Source organism: Mustelus asterias, chromosome 9 (genome assembly GCF_964213995.1).
Source record: "Mustelus asterias chromosome 9, sMusAst1.hap1.1, whole genome shotgun sequence".
Lineage (NCBI taxonomy): Eukaryota > Metazoa > Chordata > Chondrichthyes > Carcharhiniformes > Triakidae > Mustelus > Mustelus asterias.
The window spans coordinates 44,990,119-45,010,338 of record NC_135809.1 but is presented as its reverse complement, the minus strand read 5'-3'; the positions used below and the strand labels follow the sequence as shown (position 1 = coordinate 45,010,338).

The 20,220-nt window shown below is 43.4% G+C and overlaps 1 protein-coding gene across 2 annotated transcripts in view; it reads right to left on the bottom strand.

The window, feature by feature from the left end:
- kiaa0930 overlaps nt 1-15,911 on the bottom strand; it is a 78,512-nt gene extending 62,601 nt beyond the window's left edge. For both annotated transcript variants that reach the window (XM_078220118.1, XM_078220117.1), the window contains exon 1: nt 15,550-15,911. In XM_078220118.1, the coding sequence (XP_078076244.1) occupies nt 15,550-15,685 (136 nt within the window). In that variant the 5' untranslated portion in view covers nt 15,686-15,911. The remainder of the gene's footprint in view (nt 1-15,549) is intronic.
- Nucleotides 15,912-20,220: the final 4,309 nt, after the last annotated feature.

Below are 20,220 nucleotides of genomic sequence, written 5' to 3'. Positions count from 1 at the left end.
TAGTCTGATTCAGTGTGACACAGAATTCTGTATATGTCTTACTCCTCAGAACTACAACCATCGCTCCTCATAATTTTTTATTCACTCAATCACACCTCAGCATAAAACACCTCCAGGCTTTGTTAAGTGAAGGCGTTGTTACATATCCAAAGATGCAGAAATTTCCAATCATTTGCATCAATAGCTATTATTCACCATTTAAGCAAAGACTTATCAAATCCCCTTTATGAAAAGATCATTGACGTGTCTGATGGAATTGTTGATCAGAGCATAGGAATTAGGAGCGAGAGTAGGCCATTCAGCCCTTCGAGTCTGCTCTGCCATTCTATATGATCATGGCTGATCTCAATCTTATCCTAACTCCACTTCCCTGCTTTTTCCCCATAGCCCTTTATCCCGCTTTTGATCAAATATTTATCTATCTCTTTTTTGAATGCATTGATTGATTCTGCATCCACTGCACTCTGGGACAGTGAGTTCCATAGATTCATAACCCTCTGTGAGAAGTAGCTTCTCCTTATCTCTGTTTTGAAGCTCCACCCTCTTACTCTACAACTATGACCGCTTGTCCCAGACTGTTCTAGAAGGGGGAACATTTGGTTAACATTTACTTTATCAATCCCGTTGAATATTTTATAAACCTCAATCAAATCCTCTCTCATTCTTCTGTACTCCAGCGAGTACAAGCCCAAGCTACTCAACCACTCCTCATACGACAGCCCCTTCAAACCTGGAATCAATCTCGAGAAACTCTTCAGTGCCACCACATTCTTCCTCAAAGGTGACCAAAACTGAACACAATAGTCCAAGTGTGGTTTCACTAACGCCTTATACAATTGTAACAACATTTCTGTATTTTTATACTCTAAACCCTTTGCAATAAATGCCAAGATTCCATTTGCTTTCTTTATAACATTCTGCACCTGCATACCCACTTTCTGAGACTCGTGCACAAGGACACCCAGATCCCTCTGCAAGACACCTTTTAAATCTGTTTCCTATTTAAATAGTAATTTGCCCTTTTATTTTTCCGGCCAAAATGGATAACCTCATATTTATCCACATTAAACTCCATTTGCCAGATTCTGGCCCATTCCCCTAGCTTTTTATTTCCTCATTACAGCCTGCTTTCCCACCTATTTCCGTGCTGTCAGCAAATTTTGCTATGTTACACTCTGTCCCTGCTTGCAGATCATTGATATAAATTGTGTATAGTTGATATCAATTGTCTAAACTGAACTGCCCAGCAGTTTCTGTCCTGATGTTCAAAGGACAAGAGTGTGAAAAAAGATACATTCTGCACCAAATTCAACTGTGAGATAAAACGCACACATTTACTTTTCCAAAATTATGAGGATTATTTACCCCCATGAAACAATCACTTCGACAAGTAACTCCAAGTACATGGAGAGTAGGTAGGCACATAGCATTAGATGTGGTGGTTTCACTTGGAGTAAAACACCAGAAAAACCTGTTGGGTCGAATGGCTCGCTTCCAGTTTAACAATCTATTTTAGTCTGTGCATCGACAATGACTGCAGTCACTCCCATGAATTGTCACTGTCCACTCCTCCTTTTCTGCGAACGTACATCATACTTCTTCTTTCAAACTACTGCAAATGTTACAAACTGCTTCCTTTCAGAGAAAAGCTTCCCATTAGAATTAGGGAATTTAAAAAAAATAATCACATCATTGCACATGTTAACCACCCACTTCTAAATCAGACATCAGCTGCCTGGACTTTCAGCAGAATTCAAGCTCTTGGAATTCACTTCATGTGATAAAGCAGTGCCTGTCCTGTGCGTGCCTGCAATGTGACCTGATCAGTGAGCACAGGAAAGGTGCCTGGTAAGTGGGGCATCTCCATTTTCTACTTTTTGTTTGCCCTCCACCACGTTTTCCAGCCTGAATTGAATATGAATGGCAAAGTAAATATAATTCAGGAAGTAGCCATCATGGCCATTGCTTCTCGATGCAGCTATTTTCCAATATTAGCTAGTGCATTAGAAGGAAAAGAAAAGCAGAGTGGAGTCTTCTCTATAAGACAAGTTGAAAAGAAATTGTTCTTGTGCATCTCCTCTGGGCTGTCCCAGTTGTAGCTTTGCAAAGGCTTGAAAGGAAATTGTCTGCTAACCCTCTTATTAGAGAATAATACCTGGCTGGAAGCTGGAGGGAACCCCAAAACAAAGAAAACTGAATAAACAACTGAAATAAACTGAGTTTTCTGCTTGTCAGAGACTGGCTGATGAGCTCTGCAAAGCAGAGCTGTGTTCCATAAAAAATGATGTGGAGATGCCGGCGTTGGACTGGGGTGAACACAGTAAGAAGTCTCACAACACCAGGTTAAAGTCCAACAGGTTTATTTGGTAGCAAATACCATAAGCTTTCGGAGCACTGCTCCTTCGTCAGATGGAGTGGAAATCAACAACTGTGCCATTGTTTCATTAACCACTATGGCAACAAGCACTGCCGCATTTCCAAAGGGGCATTGTTGTTGGACCTAAGGAGATAGGATTACATTGTCTTTATGTCAGACATGGGCACTAGAACCTGCACCAAACCTAGTAAAAAACAGTTCATGTAAGGTATCTACAAAAGTGCACATTTGGTCGGATTTTAAATGGTGGAATCTTCAAGGAATCCCTTTTCTCCAGCGAAACATGTTTCAGTGCGGTTTTCAGACAGTTAGATATTCTATTGTATAAATATTTTTGAATCTTTAGAGATTTTGTTACTAAAAACAGAGTTAAGGGATCTGTTGCATTATCCATCTGAAAACAGTTTTGCCAGTGTAATTTCTGACCTCCAAACACTTCTTCCTCAAAAGCTACAGCAACAACTTGCATTTAAATAGCACCTTTAACATAGATAGTAAGGAGTACAATCCAAGTCTGACATCAAGCCACATAACATGACATTAGGACAGAAGTCAGAGGAATGGCTTTCAAGGTACATGGAGGTAATGCCGGAATGGATGGCCTCACCAACTAACAATACGATCACCCAATGGTGGAATAATTAAAAATCACACTACACAAGAGGCCAGAATGGGAGGAGTGCAAATAATGGAGGATGGTAGGGCACGAGAGCTAGAGGCCATGTTGCAGTTTGAAAATTAGGATAAAGAATTTTTTATAAAGGCATTGTTCCACTGGAGTCAATATTAGTCAATGAGCAGAGGGATGATGGGCAAATGGGACTTGGCGCAAGTTCGGATATGGACAGCGGGGTTTGGATCAGCTGAAATTTATCCATGGTGAAAGATACGATACCAGCCAGGAACATGCTGGAATAGTCCAGAGGTAACAAAGACATGCATGATGGTCTCAAAAGCAGATGAGCTGAGTGAGGCAAAAGAGTGAAACAGAGTGACGTTGTGAAGTCTTAGATTTGGTGTGAATATGTAGTTGAAAGCTCCTCTCGGAGTCACGTGCAACACCAGCTTTGTGAGTAGTCTAGTTCAGACAGTTAGTGGGGAGACTATGTGGTTGGGGACCTGTGGCGAGAACCAAAGACAATTGGGCGCAATCTTGCCAGCTGTTCATGCCACGCTCCTGCTGCAGCGAGGTTGGAGAATTTGGCGCCCAGCCAAATCTCTGTTCTCTCTGGTGGGATGGGAAAATCCTGCCAGTGCGAATGGCTGTAATATTCCGGTTTAGCTCGTCCATAACTAGAATCATAGAATCAAGGAATGGTAGGAGGTGGCCATTCAGCCCATTGAGCCTGTGTTGGCACTCTGTAGGGGCAATTTGCCCAGTCCCACTCCCTACCCTTTCCCTGTAGCCCTACAATTTTCTTCCCCTTTAGCTGCTTCCCAATTCCCTCAGCTCCTCCACAATCCCACCCAATGCCCTCAGCTCCTCCCGATTCGCAGGAGGAGTTATCAGCTCATCCTGGATTGGATCTCAGATGAGCAGACTAAATTTCAAAAGAGTGGAGGGTTCAAGACAGATGATGATGAGGTAAAACTGCGTGTCGACAGCATACATGTCGAATCTGACTTCCGCAACGATTACCGTAACTGCCACCGAAATGTAACAAGATCCACTGTTCAAAGTTGCTTATCTTTGGTTTCCTCTTGTCCTTGCCCTGCTGAATTTGTGGCTGTTAGACTCATGAGCATTAACAGCATATTGGAGCAAATTGCCTTGGGGTTACCACTCTGCACTCTGCTCCCACTGGCAGGCAGTTGCCACTCTGCCCGAGCTTTTGTCTCTGGCCGGGTAAGAGAAATGCAGTGCAGCTGTCCAAAAGTCCTTTCTGTCAAATGACATGACTCCTTTTATATGGCACTAGCTGCCATAAAGCAGGTACAGTGGCACAATGGTTAGCACTGCTGCCTCACAGTGCCAGGGACCCAAGTTCGATTCCCGGCTTGGGTCACTGTCTGTGTGGAGTTTGCACATTCTTCCTGTGCCTGCGTGGGTTTCCTCCGGGCGCTCCCGTTTCCTCCCACAGTCCAAAGATGTGCAGGTTAGGTGGATTGGCCATGCTAAATTGCCTCTTAGTGTCAGGGGGACTAGCTGGGTAAATGCATGGAGTTCTGGGGATAGGGTGGGATTGTGGTCGGTGCAGATGGGCCGAATGACCCCCTTCTGCACCGTAGAGATTCTATGATTCATTTAATGTCTAACCACTTTGAGAAGTCAGGGATAAAGTAAGTAAGATTAGTGGACAGGATGGGGTCAGGAGGGTAAGAAGGTGGGTCATCAGGAGGGTGGCCAGGGGTCCCATGGAGGATGAGGAGGGTAGTTGGGATGGACGGGTCAGAACTATAGTTACCCAGGTGTTAGGAGTGGTTTCCATTCTTCCAACTTTTCCTGGGTACCTGTTACTGCGAGATAGTCGGAACCACCTGAAGTTTTCAATTTAAATTAGAGTATTGGATGGTTCCCAGGGTTAATCTCAACAGAAGTCTGAACATCCTGAGCAATTGCCGTGTGATCTACATCCAGTGCATCTTTGGGGCAGCTCATGACGAGGACACCCTGGAGATCAGAGGTTATGGGACTAAAAATACAGCTCCAAATTAATCACCCAATTCAAACCCCACTTCCCCAATTTCAGCTCCATTGGCAGTTTCCTTATATTAATAACTATTAAAAATGTATATGGTGTCAAATATTAACAAATAAAAATTAACAAAATGCTAAGAAGGGAAAACCATTTACAATTATTGATCTTCTGCTATCTCACCCAACATTCCCAAGGTGATTGTTCAATAGAATCCCTATAGCGCAGAAGGAAGCCATTTAGTCCATTGAGTTTGCACCGACAACAATCCCACCCAGGCCCATAATTATTCCCATAACCCCATGTATTTACCCTGCTAGCCATCCCCCCCGACACAAAGGGGCAATTTACCATGGTCATTTCACCTAATCCGCACATCTTTGGACCGTGGGAGGAAACCGGAGCACCCGGAGGAAACTCACGCAGACACAGAGAGGATGTGCAAACTCCACACAGACAGTCATCCGAGGCCGGAATTGAACCCGGGTCTCTGGCGCAGTGAGGCAGCAGTGCTAACCACTGTGCCACCATGCCGCCCTTTGTGTGCTTTATGGCCTGCAAAACAGCCACAGTTAAGTGATTTTCCCTCACATTTTCCACCTCTGCAGAGATTGGGGAATGGGGGGTGGGGGGGGGGGGGGGAAAAGAGAGAAGAGAGAGGGATTTAGTCTCCAAGAACACACCTGAGCAATCACAATCCCTTGTGATATAGTACCTCACAGCACCATAGTGTAAATGTAAAAGTGGGTTGGCACTTGGAGAAACCACCATCTTGTTACTGCATATAGACAGCCTGGTCAATCCCTTCATGGGGGGGCGTGGAATTTCCCCTCTGCATTCTGCCAACATAATGGTCATCTTAAAAATAGATTTGCTGATGTTACACCGAGGAAATCACCCAATTATTTCACTGTAAAACAAACACGCTAGAATATAGGCTCACAAAATCCCACAAATTTTTGCCTTACTAATTTTCACATATATTGTAAATGGCACTTAAAAAAACCCAGCTTTCTTCATAGTTTTAATAATCTTGCCAATTCTATCCAGTTCATTGCTATATTTGCTGTGACCAAACATTCTCATGTTCATTTACAGAGCCTTACACAATACAGATGATGCCATAAGACTACTCTTCCTCAGCACTCCCTGTCTGATCTCAGGATGAACTCAAAGTTATATTGCAGAATGAGCCATCTCCCCAGCTGTTCCTAAGGCAAAGTGCCAGTGGATTGGAGGGACCTCACTTCACTATTTCTCAGCTATGCCACACAGAGTTTCCACCAAGTCAGCTGGTGGCGGGAGGTTGAGAGGAAGCCCATTTGATGTTACTGGACATGCATGGCTGTGGGAGGGAGGAGATGGTGGCATTCACCAGGTAGGGAAGACATCAAGAATAGGAAAATAGCAGTGTGATAGCTGGCTAGGGTACTTGGGTATGAGAAGTAAGAAACCAGGGCTCTTGCTTATTACATGTTGGTCCCTAGTAGAAAGGGCACCTGGATGCTAGAAGGATAGGGGCCGGCTTGCCTATAACATCCCCTAAGGTCCATTTAACAGTCAGTACTCGCTGGTTAAGATCACACAAGAGAGCCAATGTGAGAGAAACATTGTAAAATGTTTGGTATTTATGAAACTATCCCAGTGTGAGTCTTCAACATCACAGAGAAAGAGACAGGAGCAGGGTGATCTGCCTGGAGTACTGTAGAAGGCTGCTTACAATCTGGATATTGCAATTGATAAAGCATTAACAGGAGCTGGCCGATTGCTGAAACAAGTTAATTAGAGTCAGATTCAATGTCTAGCCTGACTGTGTCATTTGCATTTGAAAAATCATTTGGAAAATGTCTGATCTGCAGCCCATAAAACAAACACAATAGACGTCACCTGGAGCTCAAGTGAAAACTCCTTTGAAGACTGAATCATATTAGATGGGGTACATTGATTGCCAACTGCAATCAATAATAGTAGAACAACAAAGGGCAGCTGAAAAGGTCGGTGTCTGATAATAGATAACACACCTTGTTCTGTAACTGTGAGTATTTCAACACGTTCTTCCTTCACCTGGTATTTGCTTATAAACAGATTGTTTTTTCTCAGTGTCTGGAGCTGAATTTAGTCTACAGCCATAGAGCTTTCCTGTCACGTTGCATCTTCCACAAAGGATAATTAGTCCGGTTTGATTTTCTTTCCTCTGCCCAAAAAAAAAGAGGTTCCACTTTCCTAAGGCCCTTCACACCTGAAGTCCAGTCAGATAAAAATGGCTCAATTATAGAATGACGTCATGTTTAAACTCCACTAGATGCTGAAGTTCACACCTTCTGTCTGGAAGTCTCACCACTAAGCTTTGGAAGTTATTATTAACTGTTACTGTTGCCATCACGTTGTGAAGGACGTGCCTCACAAAGACGCAGAACTGTGGGCCCCCTGGCAGCGACATGTTTGGAGACATTTAAATATTTGTAATGGAACAAGCTCCTGCCTCTAGGAATTTGGACTTCAGCCCATATTTATCCTGCACAATCCAACAAAGCACGATATACTAAATGAAGCAAAAATCCACAAAATTCAAATATTCTTTGATATTGCTGAATCCTCCCACCAGCGTAAACCCAAAATTGGTCCCAGCACATGGCAGCCCAGATGGCTCAGCTCATTTTCCTAATTACCGACACTACTTGTGCAAGCGCTACCCCAAGTACACAATGACATTGCAAAATGTTTGTAATATTCTGAAAAAAAAACTTTAGAAAAAGATCACAATGCCAAAATCAGCATGATAAAACAGGGCGGCACGGTAGCACAGTGGTTAGCAAAAGCATGATAAAACAGTTGCAGCAGCAGAGGCAGAATTTGTTGCCATACCAATTTTTCTCAACAACCAAGCTGCACGGCAGAGTTCATAGCATCAAAGTTCTGCCTCTGCCGTGATACTCTTTATGAGTAACTGTTGTTCACATTCTGAGTAGCATTAAATCATGCTGTCTTTCACAAAGAGAGCAACCTATTATGGCCCGAATTTTGCATTCAGCAATGAAGCAACAATACTTGCCACTGCCCTCGATGAAAGTTCCCCACAGAAATCTAGTGATCTTTGCTGTAGGTTTTCCCTTTGACAGAGATGGCATTAAGTGGGGTAAGCAGTCAATCACATGAAAGTATTCTCACAGACAGCAAACCAGGAAGTAAAAAGTACTGACTGTTTCAAATTTAATTAAAATTTTACAGAAAGTGAAATAAACGACTGGAACATCCTTGCAGTGGAAGCGGAAATACAAAATCCGTTTCTAAAAATATGAATTTTACAATGGAGAAATTTGATACATCTCAAATATAAATTATGTTGCTCAGGGACAATGAGATTGTTCAGCAGTAATTATGAATTTTGTATAGGATTGAAAACCCAGTTAAAATTCATTCAACAAAATGTTACTTCCTCAAAAAAGTTTTTTTTTTAAAAACAGGGAGACAAATTGGTTCAAAAAGGCAAGTTTTTGTCTAGTCAATGATTTCTATTTGATCGAAGTTTGGGAAGGCTTTGACATTGAGGAAGTGTAAAATCACTGACAACAACTTCTGGATTTTCACACAGTTTAGCGTGTGCAAACTGCAGAAGCTACTGTCAGTTTGAGAGAAGCAATGATGGTGAACATTGACAGTTTTGCCGTCTGAACCAATAACTTTGGTTGACTTGGATAACTCCAGATGTTTGGTGGCAGCAGTGGTGGAGTGTGGACCAGAGATTACATGCTTTAAATGTTAAAGTAATCATTTCAGAGGAAGTAAACTGTAAAATTTACAAAGTATGTACAGCACAGAAAATCTATGCTGATGTTAATAATCCACATGCCTCCCAACACTTCATCTTCTAACCCCATCAACATAACCTTCTATTGCTTTCTCTTCCAGATTCACTTTCAATGCATCCATGCTATTCACCTCAATTACTCTCAATGCGACCAAATTGTGACGTCTCTCTGGGTGAAGAGGTTCTCCTGAATTTTCCATTGGATTTATTTGCAACTATGTTATATTTATGACCTTTAGTTCTGGTCTTGCCTGCAAGTGTAAGCATTTTCCCTCTCTCTGCCCTGTCAAACTCTTTTATAATCACAAAGGTGTCTGTAAGGTCACCCAATAATCTTTTCTTTTCCAGAGAAAAGAGCCCCAGCCAGTTCAAGCTTTCCCGATATCATACCCGAATTGATTATACTTTCCAGCGAATGGTTTTAGCATCTTCATCACTGCCTCTGTATTCTTTTTATAATATGGAGATCAGAACTGTCAAGTATAACTGAGGCTCCAGAGTAGATTAACATAACTTGTCTGCTTTTCAATTCTATCCCTCCAGATATGATTGGCATGGCTAAGTTTGCTTTTTATTAAAAAGATCTTAATAATCAGCATCATTATTTTTGATGACCTGTGTATCTTTGTTCCTCGACTTCATTTCTACGCTATTTTCGAACCATTACATGGCTTTATTCATCCTTCAAAATTGTACTACTTTGCATTTATCTACAGTAAATTTACTTGCCAATTACACACCCATTCTGCAAGTTTATTAATATCTTCCTGTTTTTTGCTACAGTCCTTCTCTGTAGCAACTAAACTCTTGAATTTAGTGTCATTCTCAAATTTCAAAACAGTACTTCGGATTCCCAGGTCCAAATTGTTTGTGTAAATTGTGAGCAGTGGTCCCAACAATGATTCTTGTGAAACACTACTTCCTACCATGTGCCATTCTGAGTAAGCACCTTTAACCCCAACTCTCTCACTATTGTTTTGTAGCCACTTTGTGATTCATTCTGCTACTTGTCCGCTGACTCCACATATTCTGACCTTAATCATGAGTCTACAATGCAATACCTTTTCAAGGCTTTTTGGAAATCCAAATATATTGTCTGCTGCTTACCTTTGTCTACTTCAGCAAAAAATTCGATAAGGTTGCTCAAGTAGGACTTTCCCATTTGGAATCTGCACTAACTGCTCTTATAGTTTTAACTTAAAGTGTTTTTCTATACATCCCTGATCATGGACATTACGTCAATTAGTCTATAGTTCCCTGGGTTTGATCCATCGCCCTTTTCACACAGTGGAATTTCACTCGTCCTCTGGCACTATTATATATATGTGCTATCTCTCCCCTAACCTTTAATATGGACCAGGGATCTTACTCTCTCATGTTTGATTAATTTATCATCTCTCTCCCTCACACCTTTCTATCTTAAATTTCTTTACCTCCTTTTCCACCTCTTTGGTGTCATGTCCACCATGTTAGCTTAACCTGATAAATACTAAGGCAAAGTAATTATTTAATATGTCTGTACTTTCACTGTCTGGTTCTGAAAATCCACAGCTATGCCTTTGTTACCTCAAGACCTGACTACTCCAATACACTCCTGGCCGGGTATCACCTGCCTTAGACTTGATCATTCAAAACTCAGCTGCCCATGTCCTCACGTGCACAAAGTGCTCCTCAACCATTACCCTGCATTCATTGATGTGCATTAGCTCCTGGATAAACAATGCCACAATTTTAATCTGTGTTCAAATCAGTTCATGGGTCATCCCCAGCTGGGCAACCCGACTTGTGCAAGCGCTACCCCAAGTACACACTGGCATTGCAAAATATCTGCTATCCTTCAATTCTGACCACCAGCATCCTTGATTTTAATTGCTTCACCATTCACTGCCTTCAGCTCTCAAGGGCCTAAGTTCTGGGATTTCCCCCCCCCCCTAAATCGCTTCACAAAGATCCTCTTAAGTGTTGAACATTTGAAATGTATAAAATTCTGTCAGGACTGGACACAGGGAGGCTGTTTCCTCTGGCTGGGTACTGTAGAACAAGGGGTCTCAGGATATGGGGTAGGCCATTTAGGGCTGAGATGAGGAGAAACTTCTTCAGGTGGTGAACCTGTGGAATTCTCTACCACAGAAAGCTGCGGAGGCCAAATCACTGAATGTATTTAAGAAGGAAATAGATTTCTAGACTCCAAAGGTGTCAAGGGTCATGGGGAGAGCATGGGGGTATGGCCTTGTGAGAGGATCAGCCACGATCATATAGAATGGTGGAGTAGGCTTAAAAAAACAAATGACCTACTCCTGCTCTTATTTTTTATGATTCTATATTTAAACTAACCTCTTTTACCAAGCTTCTCACCATCTGCCCTTACAACTCCCTGTCAAGGTCAAATTTTGTATTCATCTAGCATAAGTCTGTGTCCTTACTACTGTTGCTGCTCCTTCAGGTGGTATTCAGGGTGGAGGGGTACTGACTCATTAACTGAAGGAAGACAGATAGGTCAACATGAATAAGTTCCCTTGCCTTGTTTGACCTCCTGCCCTGGGATTTCATCGGGGGAAATGCTGAGGACTCCCAGGTCCACTCCAACAAGAGATTACCTCCAGGGATGGTAGGAGAGAAATCCGGGACATTAGCTAAAATGTATGCTTCTGTGAGTATGCTTATGTCAGGCTGTTGCTTGACCACTCTGACATAGTCACTTCCCCAATTCTAACACAAGTCCACAGATATTCCTGAGGAGGGCTTTGCAGGCAGACTGGGCTGGTGTGCCTCTGTTGTGTGCAGTGCCTTATAGGCCAATGCTGGTGGTCTATCCATTTTCTTTCTAACAGTTTGACATAGGTAAGTGGTTTGATTTACCATTTCAGAGTCTAGGTAAGCATCAACCAACTGCTCTGTGTCTACAGTCATAAATAGGCCAAATGGGGGTAACGACAGTAGATTTAAAAGACATCAGTTAATAGATGGGTTCTCACAACAATCCGGTTGTTACACAGTCACCATTACAGATACAAGAAATTTAATTAATTAACTGAATTGAAATTTAACTGCTGTCTTGGTGGAACTTAATCTCATGTCCTTGAGATCATTAGGCCAGGCCTTTGGATTACCATTCGAGTAACATCACCATGACGCTAGTGTTTTAAAATATTCCATTGTCCTGAGGGTTGCAGCTACATGAGATGTGTTCACATAGCTTCTAACCTCATCCAAGCCCAAGTGCCTTGCAACCTCATAACACAATTCATCAGTTATTCTTTATATGAACCATAGCTTTGCCTACCCAGCATGATTAGAGATTGAATAGTGTGAACAGAATTAAATAATTATTATATCACATCTCTACAGAGACCATCACATCCTATTAATGACACACAAGTTATCTGGAGACACTATTCCATTAAATATGCAGATTATCTGCTATTAAAAGGGACTCATTTTATGAAAATAAAATTTGATACAGTCATTAACCAACATTAAATCTCTTGTTACAGCAGACTGAAAATAAAACAATTATTGGAAGGACTCAGAAAAAATGTTCTTCAGCATTCATGCCCTTTCCTACTTTCTGTGTACATAGAGAGGGCAGCAATCCAGAACCTAATTCAGTACCAGTGGAATCAGAGACAAATTATTCACGATGATTGTTAGCTGCAGCATAGAGCGGGAATTTATATCTATTTAAAAATCGAGGACTGTCATAAATGCCATCTGCTGTTTTCTTAAGAGTACTTCTTTAAGAGAGAATTTCCAAATTATGTACTGATTTTCATTATAATCAATGATTTTCTGCCAACATCACACTTTAAACATTACTACAACCTAAGCATACTGTTTTCCCAATTTTAGATACATCTTGAAGTCTTCTAAGGCAATAAATGTTCCTCATGTTGTACATACAATTAACATGCGCAATATAGGCCCATCCCAATGCTTTAGTAGGTAAATGCATGGATAATGACCCAGAAAGATCAGTACAGTATGGTCTCTGCCAGAGTTAACTGATCTCACCAAACCGTTTGGGGCAGGGGCTAATATTAGCAGAATTTACCCTTGGCCTGCATGATGGGATAAAAAGCCACAGTTCTTATTCCTGGTCATACTGCAGTAACCCTGGTTAAACATTGGTGGTACAGGTAACAAACTATGATGCCCCATTCCTCATTGCTGAACAACATTCACTGTCTCAGCTCAGCACCTATATTTATTAAACAAAAAAATTAGCTACCTTGAACATCTGAACTGCATTGGAAATAACAATTGTCCCACTCAGAAAAAGCAATTCCAAAGTGACATTTTTCAGATTACATGCTAACCAGCCTTTGCAAATCTTGCTAAAAAGTTGCAAGCCATTACTGAAAAATGTATCTGTCTGTGGCAGGCTTCATGAAAGATTTCATTATTCTTATATCAGAGGCAGTAAAAGATCCCATTATACTGTAAGTCTTTAAAGACTTGATAAAGATCATTTTAGAATGGACAGATTTGATTTGAAGTTATTTACCTTTTTAACCTGTGCCCATGACGGTTCCAAGATGCCCAGCAGAAAGATGTCAAAGAAAAAGTTATAGAAACATAGAAGATAGGAGCAGGAGGAGGCCATTTGGCCCTTCGAGCCTGCTCCGCCATTCATCACGATCATGGCTGATCATCCAACTCAATAGCTAATCCTGCTGTCTCCCCATAACCTTTATTGAAGGGACTTTTAAACAAGTCTTATTTATTCAGTAACAGAGTGTGGGCTTTGCTATAGGTGCCTCAGGCAGAACCACCCCTATCTCTGAACCAAATGCTCTTGGCTCAAGTCGCACTCCAGGATTTGTTAGCCATGGAGGAACACAGCCGCTGGTACAGAGAAGCCGTGTGAAATGGTGCCAGACCCCAGCCTTGATAAATATGAGAGGATTCGGTCTGTCCAATCCAAAAGTGAAGTTTGATAATGACTAGACATGGAGATGGATGATCAACTAACATGTGACATGGGGAAAAGCCACGAGAAAGACAATGTGGGCCTTGGCAGTGCTGTATTTATTGCTCACTTCCTGTTTCCCAGAAAAAGTGGGCATTGTCTGATGTGACTGAGAGGCTTGCCAGGCCACACAGTGGGCAGCTAGCAGTCAATCACATTGGTGGGGCTGGAGTTACAAATAGGCCAGAGTGGCGATAGCAGGTTTCATTTCCTGAGGAGGACATCGGTGATTCACTTAAATCTTCTGACAATCCAACAGCCGATTGCTTACTTTTACTACCAGTATTTGACAACATCCCCAAACCCTACACACAACGTCGGCGGTGAATAAATTGGAGGTGTGGGAGGTGCAGTGAGAACAAATACATTGATTTTATTGCCACAGGAATGACTGGAGGGCTGTGAAATGCACAACAAGCGTGCAGTTGACCAGTTGCACAGAATTAAATGCCCTTGGTTAGGGCGAAGGTTTATAAACGATGCTGCAGCTGAGAAAACCTGTAACAAGTGGCAAGATGAAGAAGCTGTCCCCTCATTTCCAGCAGCGCAGAGGGAGCTTCAGGGTGGCTCCACTGCCCATTACATCATCCCTTTGACTGAGGCTGCGCCGCCGCCGCGCCCTCTGGGAGGTGTAGTCCGTCCCTCCGCCCGGCCGACAACAAACCCGGCTTCCTGGGACTACAACCCCCAGGATGCACCGCGCCCCACGGTACGCATGCTCCCTCCCCACCTGCGGCTTCCTTTGAAGCTGCAGGTTACCTCATCCTGAGCTGGGCACTGGGGGTAATTGAATTAAATCACAGGCGGGGGGAGTGGAGAGCTTTCCTATTCTCTTCTCCCAGTCTTGTTTAGCCCCACATCGAAACTACAATGTAACCTGACGATCCCATCATAAGTTAAAGCCTAGCATTCTCTCTCTATAAAGTAACCATTTAAAATGTTGCAGCTCTAAGTGTCAATCCTAGACAAGTGCCACAGTGAAGACTAGTCAAACATATCAGTAAAAACCATCTCCACTCGATCTACAGCATCCACACATGGATTTTCAAACCTACATCCATCTGATTGAATTTCAAACCCAGCTTTCATTGAACATCAGAGAGTGCCCACTGCCCAGAGAACTGGGGGATACTGACACAGCCTCCACACCCACCTCTTCATCATGTCGATGTTAAAAGCCAGTCTATCCCTCAACAGCGCACCGTGTGAATACCAGCAAACAGCAGAGGCAATCCCACACCTTGACATTTCTGAGTGCACTGAGATTCAAGGGAAACACAACTCCCAAGGTAACAGGAAAATGCAGCACTCGAGAGTGACATGAATGGTGGAGTGTAACTAACGAAACGCCCAGTCACCAATAAATATCATCTCCTTTCGGCCACTTCAAACACAACAAGCAAAAACCACCCCTTTAAACAGGGCCCTTAACAGGTTATCACTAAAACCAATAGACACATCGTGTGGGGTTTCTTGAAAATAAAAAATTATTTATATGACCGATTTTACAAAGTGGTGCAGGCTCCACTCCCCAAGAACAACTTTGGAAAGTCAACAGTCCATTGTTTCTCTCCGGGAAGGATCCAGATGTGTCAGGAATCTCGCCAGCAGCCAGCACACCTTTCAGTATCACAGCAGAAACATTGGACTAATCTCAGACAGAGACACTGGCAGCGCAGACAAGAAGATAAATAGCCCGTGAGGGGATCGCCCCAACCCACAGCAAGCACAACTGGAGGCGAGGCAACAGCTCACTTACCCAGTCCACTCATCTCCTGCTTGAGGCTTGCCCTGATCCTCTCTTCCTCTATCGCCGTCAGCATTTTGTGCAGAGAGCCGTCCTCGCTGTCCTCTCCTTCGTCTCCGGTTCGGCTCTGCTGCTGAATGAATGCCATCCCTGACCCTCTGACACTCTTCTCATTGCAGGCTGTCTCTCTCTCCTGCCCGCTTTAATTCCCTGGCAGCCAAACCCCTTGCCCCACCACCCTTACTCAGGACAGGAGTGATGAGAACCCTCACCCCCACATGCCCACTTTCTTGTGGGGGGAGAGGGAAATGTTTAAAGTAAAATAAAACCTGACAGCCTGGGTGCCTCAGACAGCCGCACTCACTTCCGTCTCTGAGAGATCAGCTGAGACATGGAAGGAGGTAACAACATGTCCACTTCCTGCTCTCCACAGCCAATTGAAACGAGCAATTATCCAGACTACACCAGACAGGAATGTTAATCCGTGGTCTCAAGTGTATGACTCCTTCTTCAAATAAATTGTAAGGAAACCCAGTGTCATCAATCCAAAAAAATCTAGGAGAGTTGGCTCCCTGTAGGAGGAGCAAAGCCGAAACTCCAAATCATAAGAAGCAAAGAAAACTTGACACATGTAGTAATAATTGTTATTTGCACTCTATCCGATGTAAACACACAGGCAGTAATCACAGTCCGCAGATACCTCAGTGTGTTCACAGATTTCTGATATACACATCCAGAAATAACTTGTGTCCCATCCAATCTACTTTATAATTCTGACCCAAAGGTCGTGAACCTGAAATGTTAACTCTTGGTTCCCTCTTCCCAGCCAGACCCGCTGAATCTCTCCAGCACTTTCTGTTGTTATTTCCTTTTTTTCCCAGTGACCGAACTCCGCAACACCCGACTATTTTGTCCTGACCAATAGATTCTGAGCCGAGAACCATGAATGTTCAGTCAAACTGCTCCAGTTAAATGTTGCTAACCAACAATTCGGCTATTGCTGTCACAAGCAGGCAATTCTCTGAAGGGCCACCCAAGCAAACCACCGGCTGTCATATGATAGCTCTCCATGAACTTAGGGCCACAACACTCATCATGAAAGAGAAAGATACAAATCACGTATGATGTCTGGGATTACATTCATGTACACATGATTCTTACACATCCAGGTGTACATGGATCAAACTTCATTGAACGTCTTTGTGTGGACTAGGCGTTATCATTCTGAGCCAATCACATTTTCGAAGGTGAATTTAAGCAGTCTGCTTTTTGCGTGCATGTCCCTGCAACTCATTTATGAGTTGTGATACATACTCGCTCTTTCTTAATTTTCCTCTTTGCCTTGTTGTTGCGCCATTTATTATCTATTCATATTGAACAAAACCTTTCCACTGTTCTAGAATAAAACAAACAACATCAATTACTTCAATTTTCAAACTCATTTTGTAAGTTGGAATCATCAATGTCCTGAACCATCACCTCTGATATCCCCAAGGATCTATCCCCCTATTTCTCATCTAGACACTGCCCCTCATTGACATTATCTATAAACATCAGGTCCCACCCCTACAATGAGGACACCCAGCTCCATCTCAGCGCCACCTCTCTCAACCCCTTTGTTGCCCAATGCTGGATGAGCAGTAATCTCCTCCAACTAAATATTGTAAGAAGTCTCACAACACCAGGTTAAAGTCCAACAGGTTTATTTGGAATCACGAGCTTTCAGAGCGCTGCTCCTCATTAGGTGAATGGAGAGTTAGGTAGTAAGAGGAAAGAGGAAAGAGCAGCGCTCAGAAAACTCGTGATTCCAAATAAACCTGTTGGACTTTAACCTGGTGTTGTGAGACTTCTTACTCTGCCCATGCCAGTCCAATGCTGGCATCTCCACATCATAACTAAATATTGGGAAGACTACAGTCACAAACTCCATTCTCTAGCCTGTCACCTTATCCCTGCCTCTGGCAGTTGCCCCTGAGTTTCAGTGAAATTGTTTGCAATCTTGGTGAAATATCTAACCTCGGGATGAGCTATTGGTCACATATTGACTGACTGATCAGCTGACTCCATTCCTGCCTCAGCTCATTTGCTGCATGCACCGCCAGACCTGGCTATTCCGTGCACACTCCTGGCCGGCCTCCCATAGTCCTACCCTTTGTAAACTTGAAGTTATCCAAAATGCTGCTCCCGGTGACTTGAACCGTGTCTCATTCATCTATCATCCCTGTGCTGGTTCATTTATATTGGGCTCCAGTTAAACAGCACCTTGATTTTAAAATTCTTATCTATTTATTTCAAATCTCTTCATGTCCTTACCCCTCTCTATCTCTGTGATTTCCTCGAGTCCAACAACCCTCTGAGATGTCTTCTTACAGTATCCTCTTCTTGATTGTCAAGCACAGAAGAAGTTAATTTTTATTCTGTGGAGTCAGGACCATGCAACTTATGAAATATTCAGAAATCTTCATGTACAATTGTGTCATCTGTCCACTCTATTTCCTTATTTTGGTTTCTATTCCATCCACATGATATAATTCACAAGGCAAAGGTTCTCAGTTATATCAGACAAGCTTAATTTACCCCATTGATCTTACTAAGAGCCGTATGAATCATTTTTATAAGGTAATAAATTCTCTTTTACTCTTGGCACAAATTTTAACAAAACAATCCACATGAATGTAAAAAGTATTTCCCTCCAAAGATTTCAGCCCTTCTCCTTCTTTCAATTACTCTCTCTGCTTCTTTCTTTCACTCTCGCTCTCACTCACTCAGTTAGATGTTAGATGATCAATGTCATTTTATAAATATAGGGGGGGGTGGGCGATTCTCCCAGCCTGCTACTCTGCTCTAGCAATTCAACGGGCCAGGAGACATCAGCGGAGGCCATTTAGAGGGCTCGCTGCTGGGCGCCACGGTCTCTGTGTGTCTCCGGGGCCAGGATTTTTAGTGTAATCAGTTCCTCACTGGAAATTGGCGCGGAGCCCATTTAAATATTAAAATTTGTATTTCGTTATCATTAGCAGGCCCAGGGCTAAATTTTCTAGACCCACTAGTGTCTCCCCACCACCAGGAGTGGTTCACTCAGGTGGGGTTTACAACAGCTCCCCACCAACAGGGAACTGGCAGTCAACCCCGTTGGAGGGAACAAAAGCCATGGAGGCCTGCCCCAGGATGTCGGGGGCAAGGGGGTTCCCCGTCAGCATTGCCAGTCTGGCAGTGCCAGCGAGGCTCCCTGGCACTGCCCATCGGGCATCGGGTAGTGCCAGGCGGGCAGGCCAGAGGGGGCGGTGTGTTTAGGGGCAGGGCCTATGGGAGGGCAATCAGGGGTGGAGGGGTTCGGTACTGTCAGGGAGGGGTCGGGAAGATCAGGACGGTTGGGGCAGGGTGGGAGACATCAGTGCTGGCCCGGAGAAGTCTGGGAGGGCAGGGATCGGGGGGCTGGGGGGTCAGCAATGACAGCGATGCAGGGTTGCTGTGCTGGCCAGCAATTGGGAGGCCGGCAGTGTGGTGCCAGTGTGCATGCGCTGATCTTGGTGCTGGCAGGTCGGCACATGCATAATGGCCCGCTTGGCGTTACGCTGCCAGCTTCTCCAGCGGGAATAGGTCCTGCCCCCTGATTTTCAGTGTGAATGTCTCTGAGACATTCTGTAGTGCTCAGAGTGTGGGAGATTCATTTTGAAAATCCCACTAAAAAATCGATGAGAGTTATTCCCATTTTTACACAAATTCAGGACTTAGAATTTTTTTGGGAGAATTACCCCCACAGTTTGTATATCTGGTTCCTGGGGTGCAGGCAACACTGTACTTCCAGCCATCGAAGAATTCGGGAACCCATAGGCAGACTGGTGAAATGGGCAGGCACATGTCAGCTGGAATTTAATGCAGAGAAATGTGAAGTAGTGCATTTTGTAAAGAAAAATTAGGAGAAGCAATATAAATCAAATGGTGCAATTTCATAGGAAACCTGGGGGTCCACAGACACAAATCTTTGAAGGCAGAAGGACGAGTTTATAAGGCCATTTAAAGTATATGTCACCCTAAGAATTATAAATATTCTTATAAATTCTTATAAATATTCGGGCGGCACGGTTGCACAGTGGTTAGCACTGCTGCTTCACAGCTCCAGGGTCCCGGGTTCGATTCCCGGCTTGGGTCACTGTCTGTGTGGAGTTTGCACATTCTCCTCGTGTCTGCGTGGGTTTCCTCCGGGTGCTCCGGTTTCCTCCCACAGTCCAAAGATGTGCGGGTTAGGTTGATTGGCCAGGTTAAAAATTGCCCCTTAGAGTCCTGAGATGCGTAGGTTAGTGGGATTAGCGGGTAAATATGTGGGGGTAGGGCCTGGGTGGGATTGTGGTCGGTGCAGACTCGATGGGCCGAATGGCCTCCTTCTGCACTGTAGGATTTCTGTGATTCTGTGATTCTGTGAAATAGAGATTTACAAAAACAACAAAGTTACGGTAAACCTTTATAAATGACTGGTTAGGCCTTAGTGTGTTATGTCCAATTCGGAGCACCTCTCTTTAGGAAGCATGTTAAGGCTTTAAAGAGTATAGAACAATTTGCTAAACTGATGGTTGGAATGAGGAATGATTAGAGAAGCTAGGATTGTTTATCTTAGAGCAAAGAATGGTAAGGGGAGATTCAACAGAGGTTGTTGCAGATTTAGTCTTATGTAGATTGCAGTCA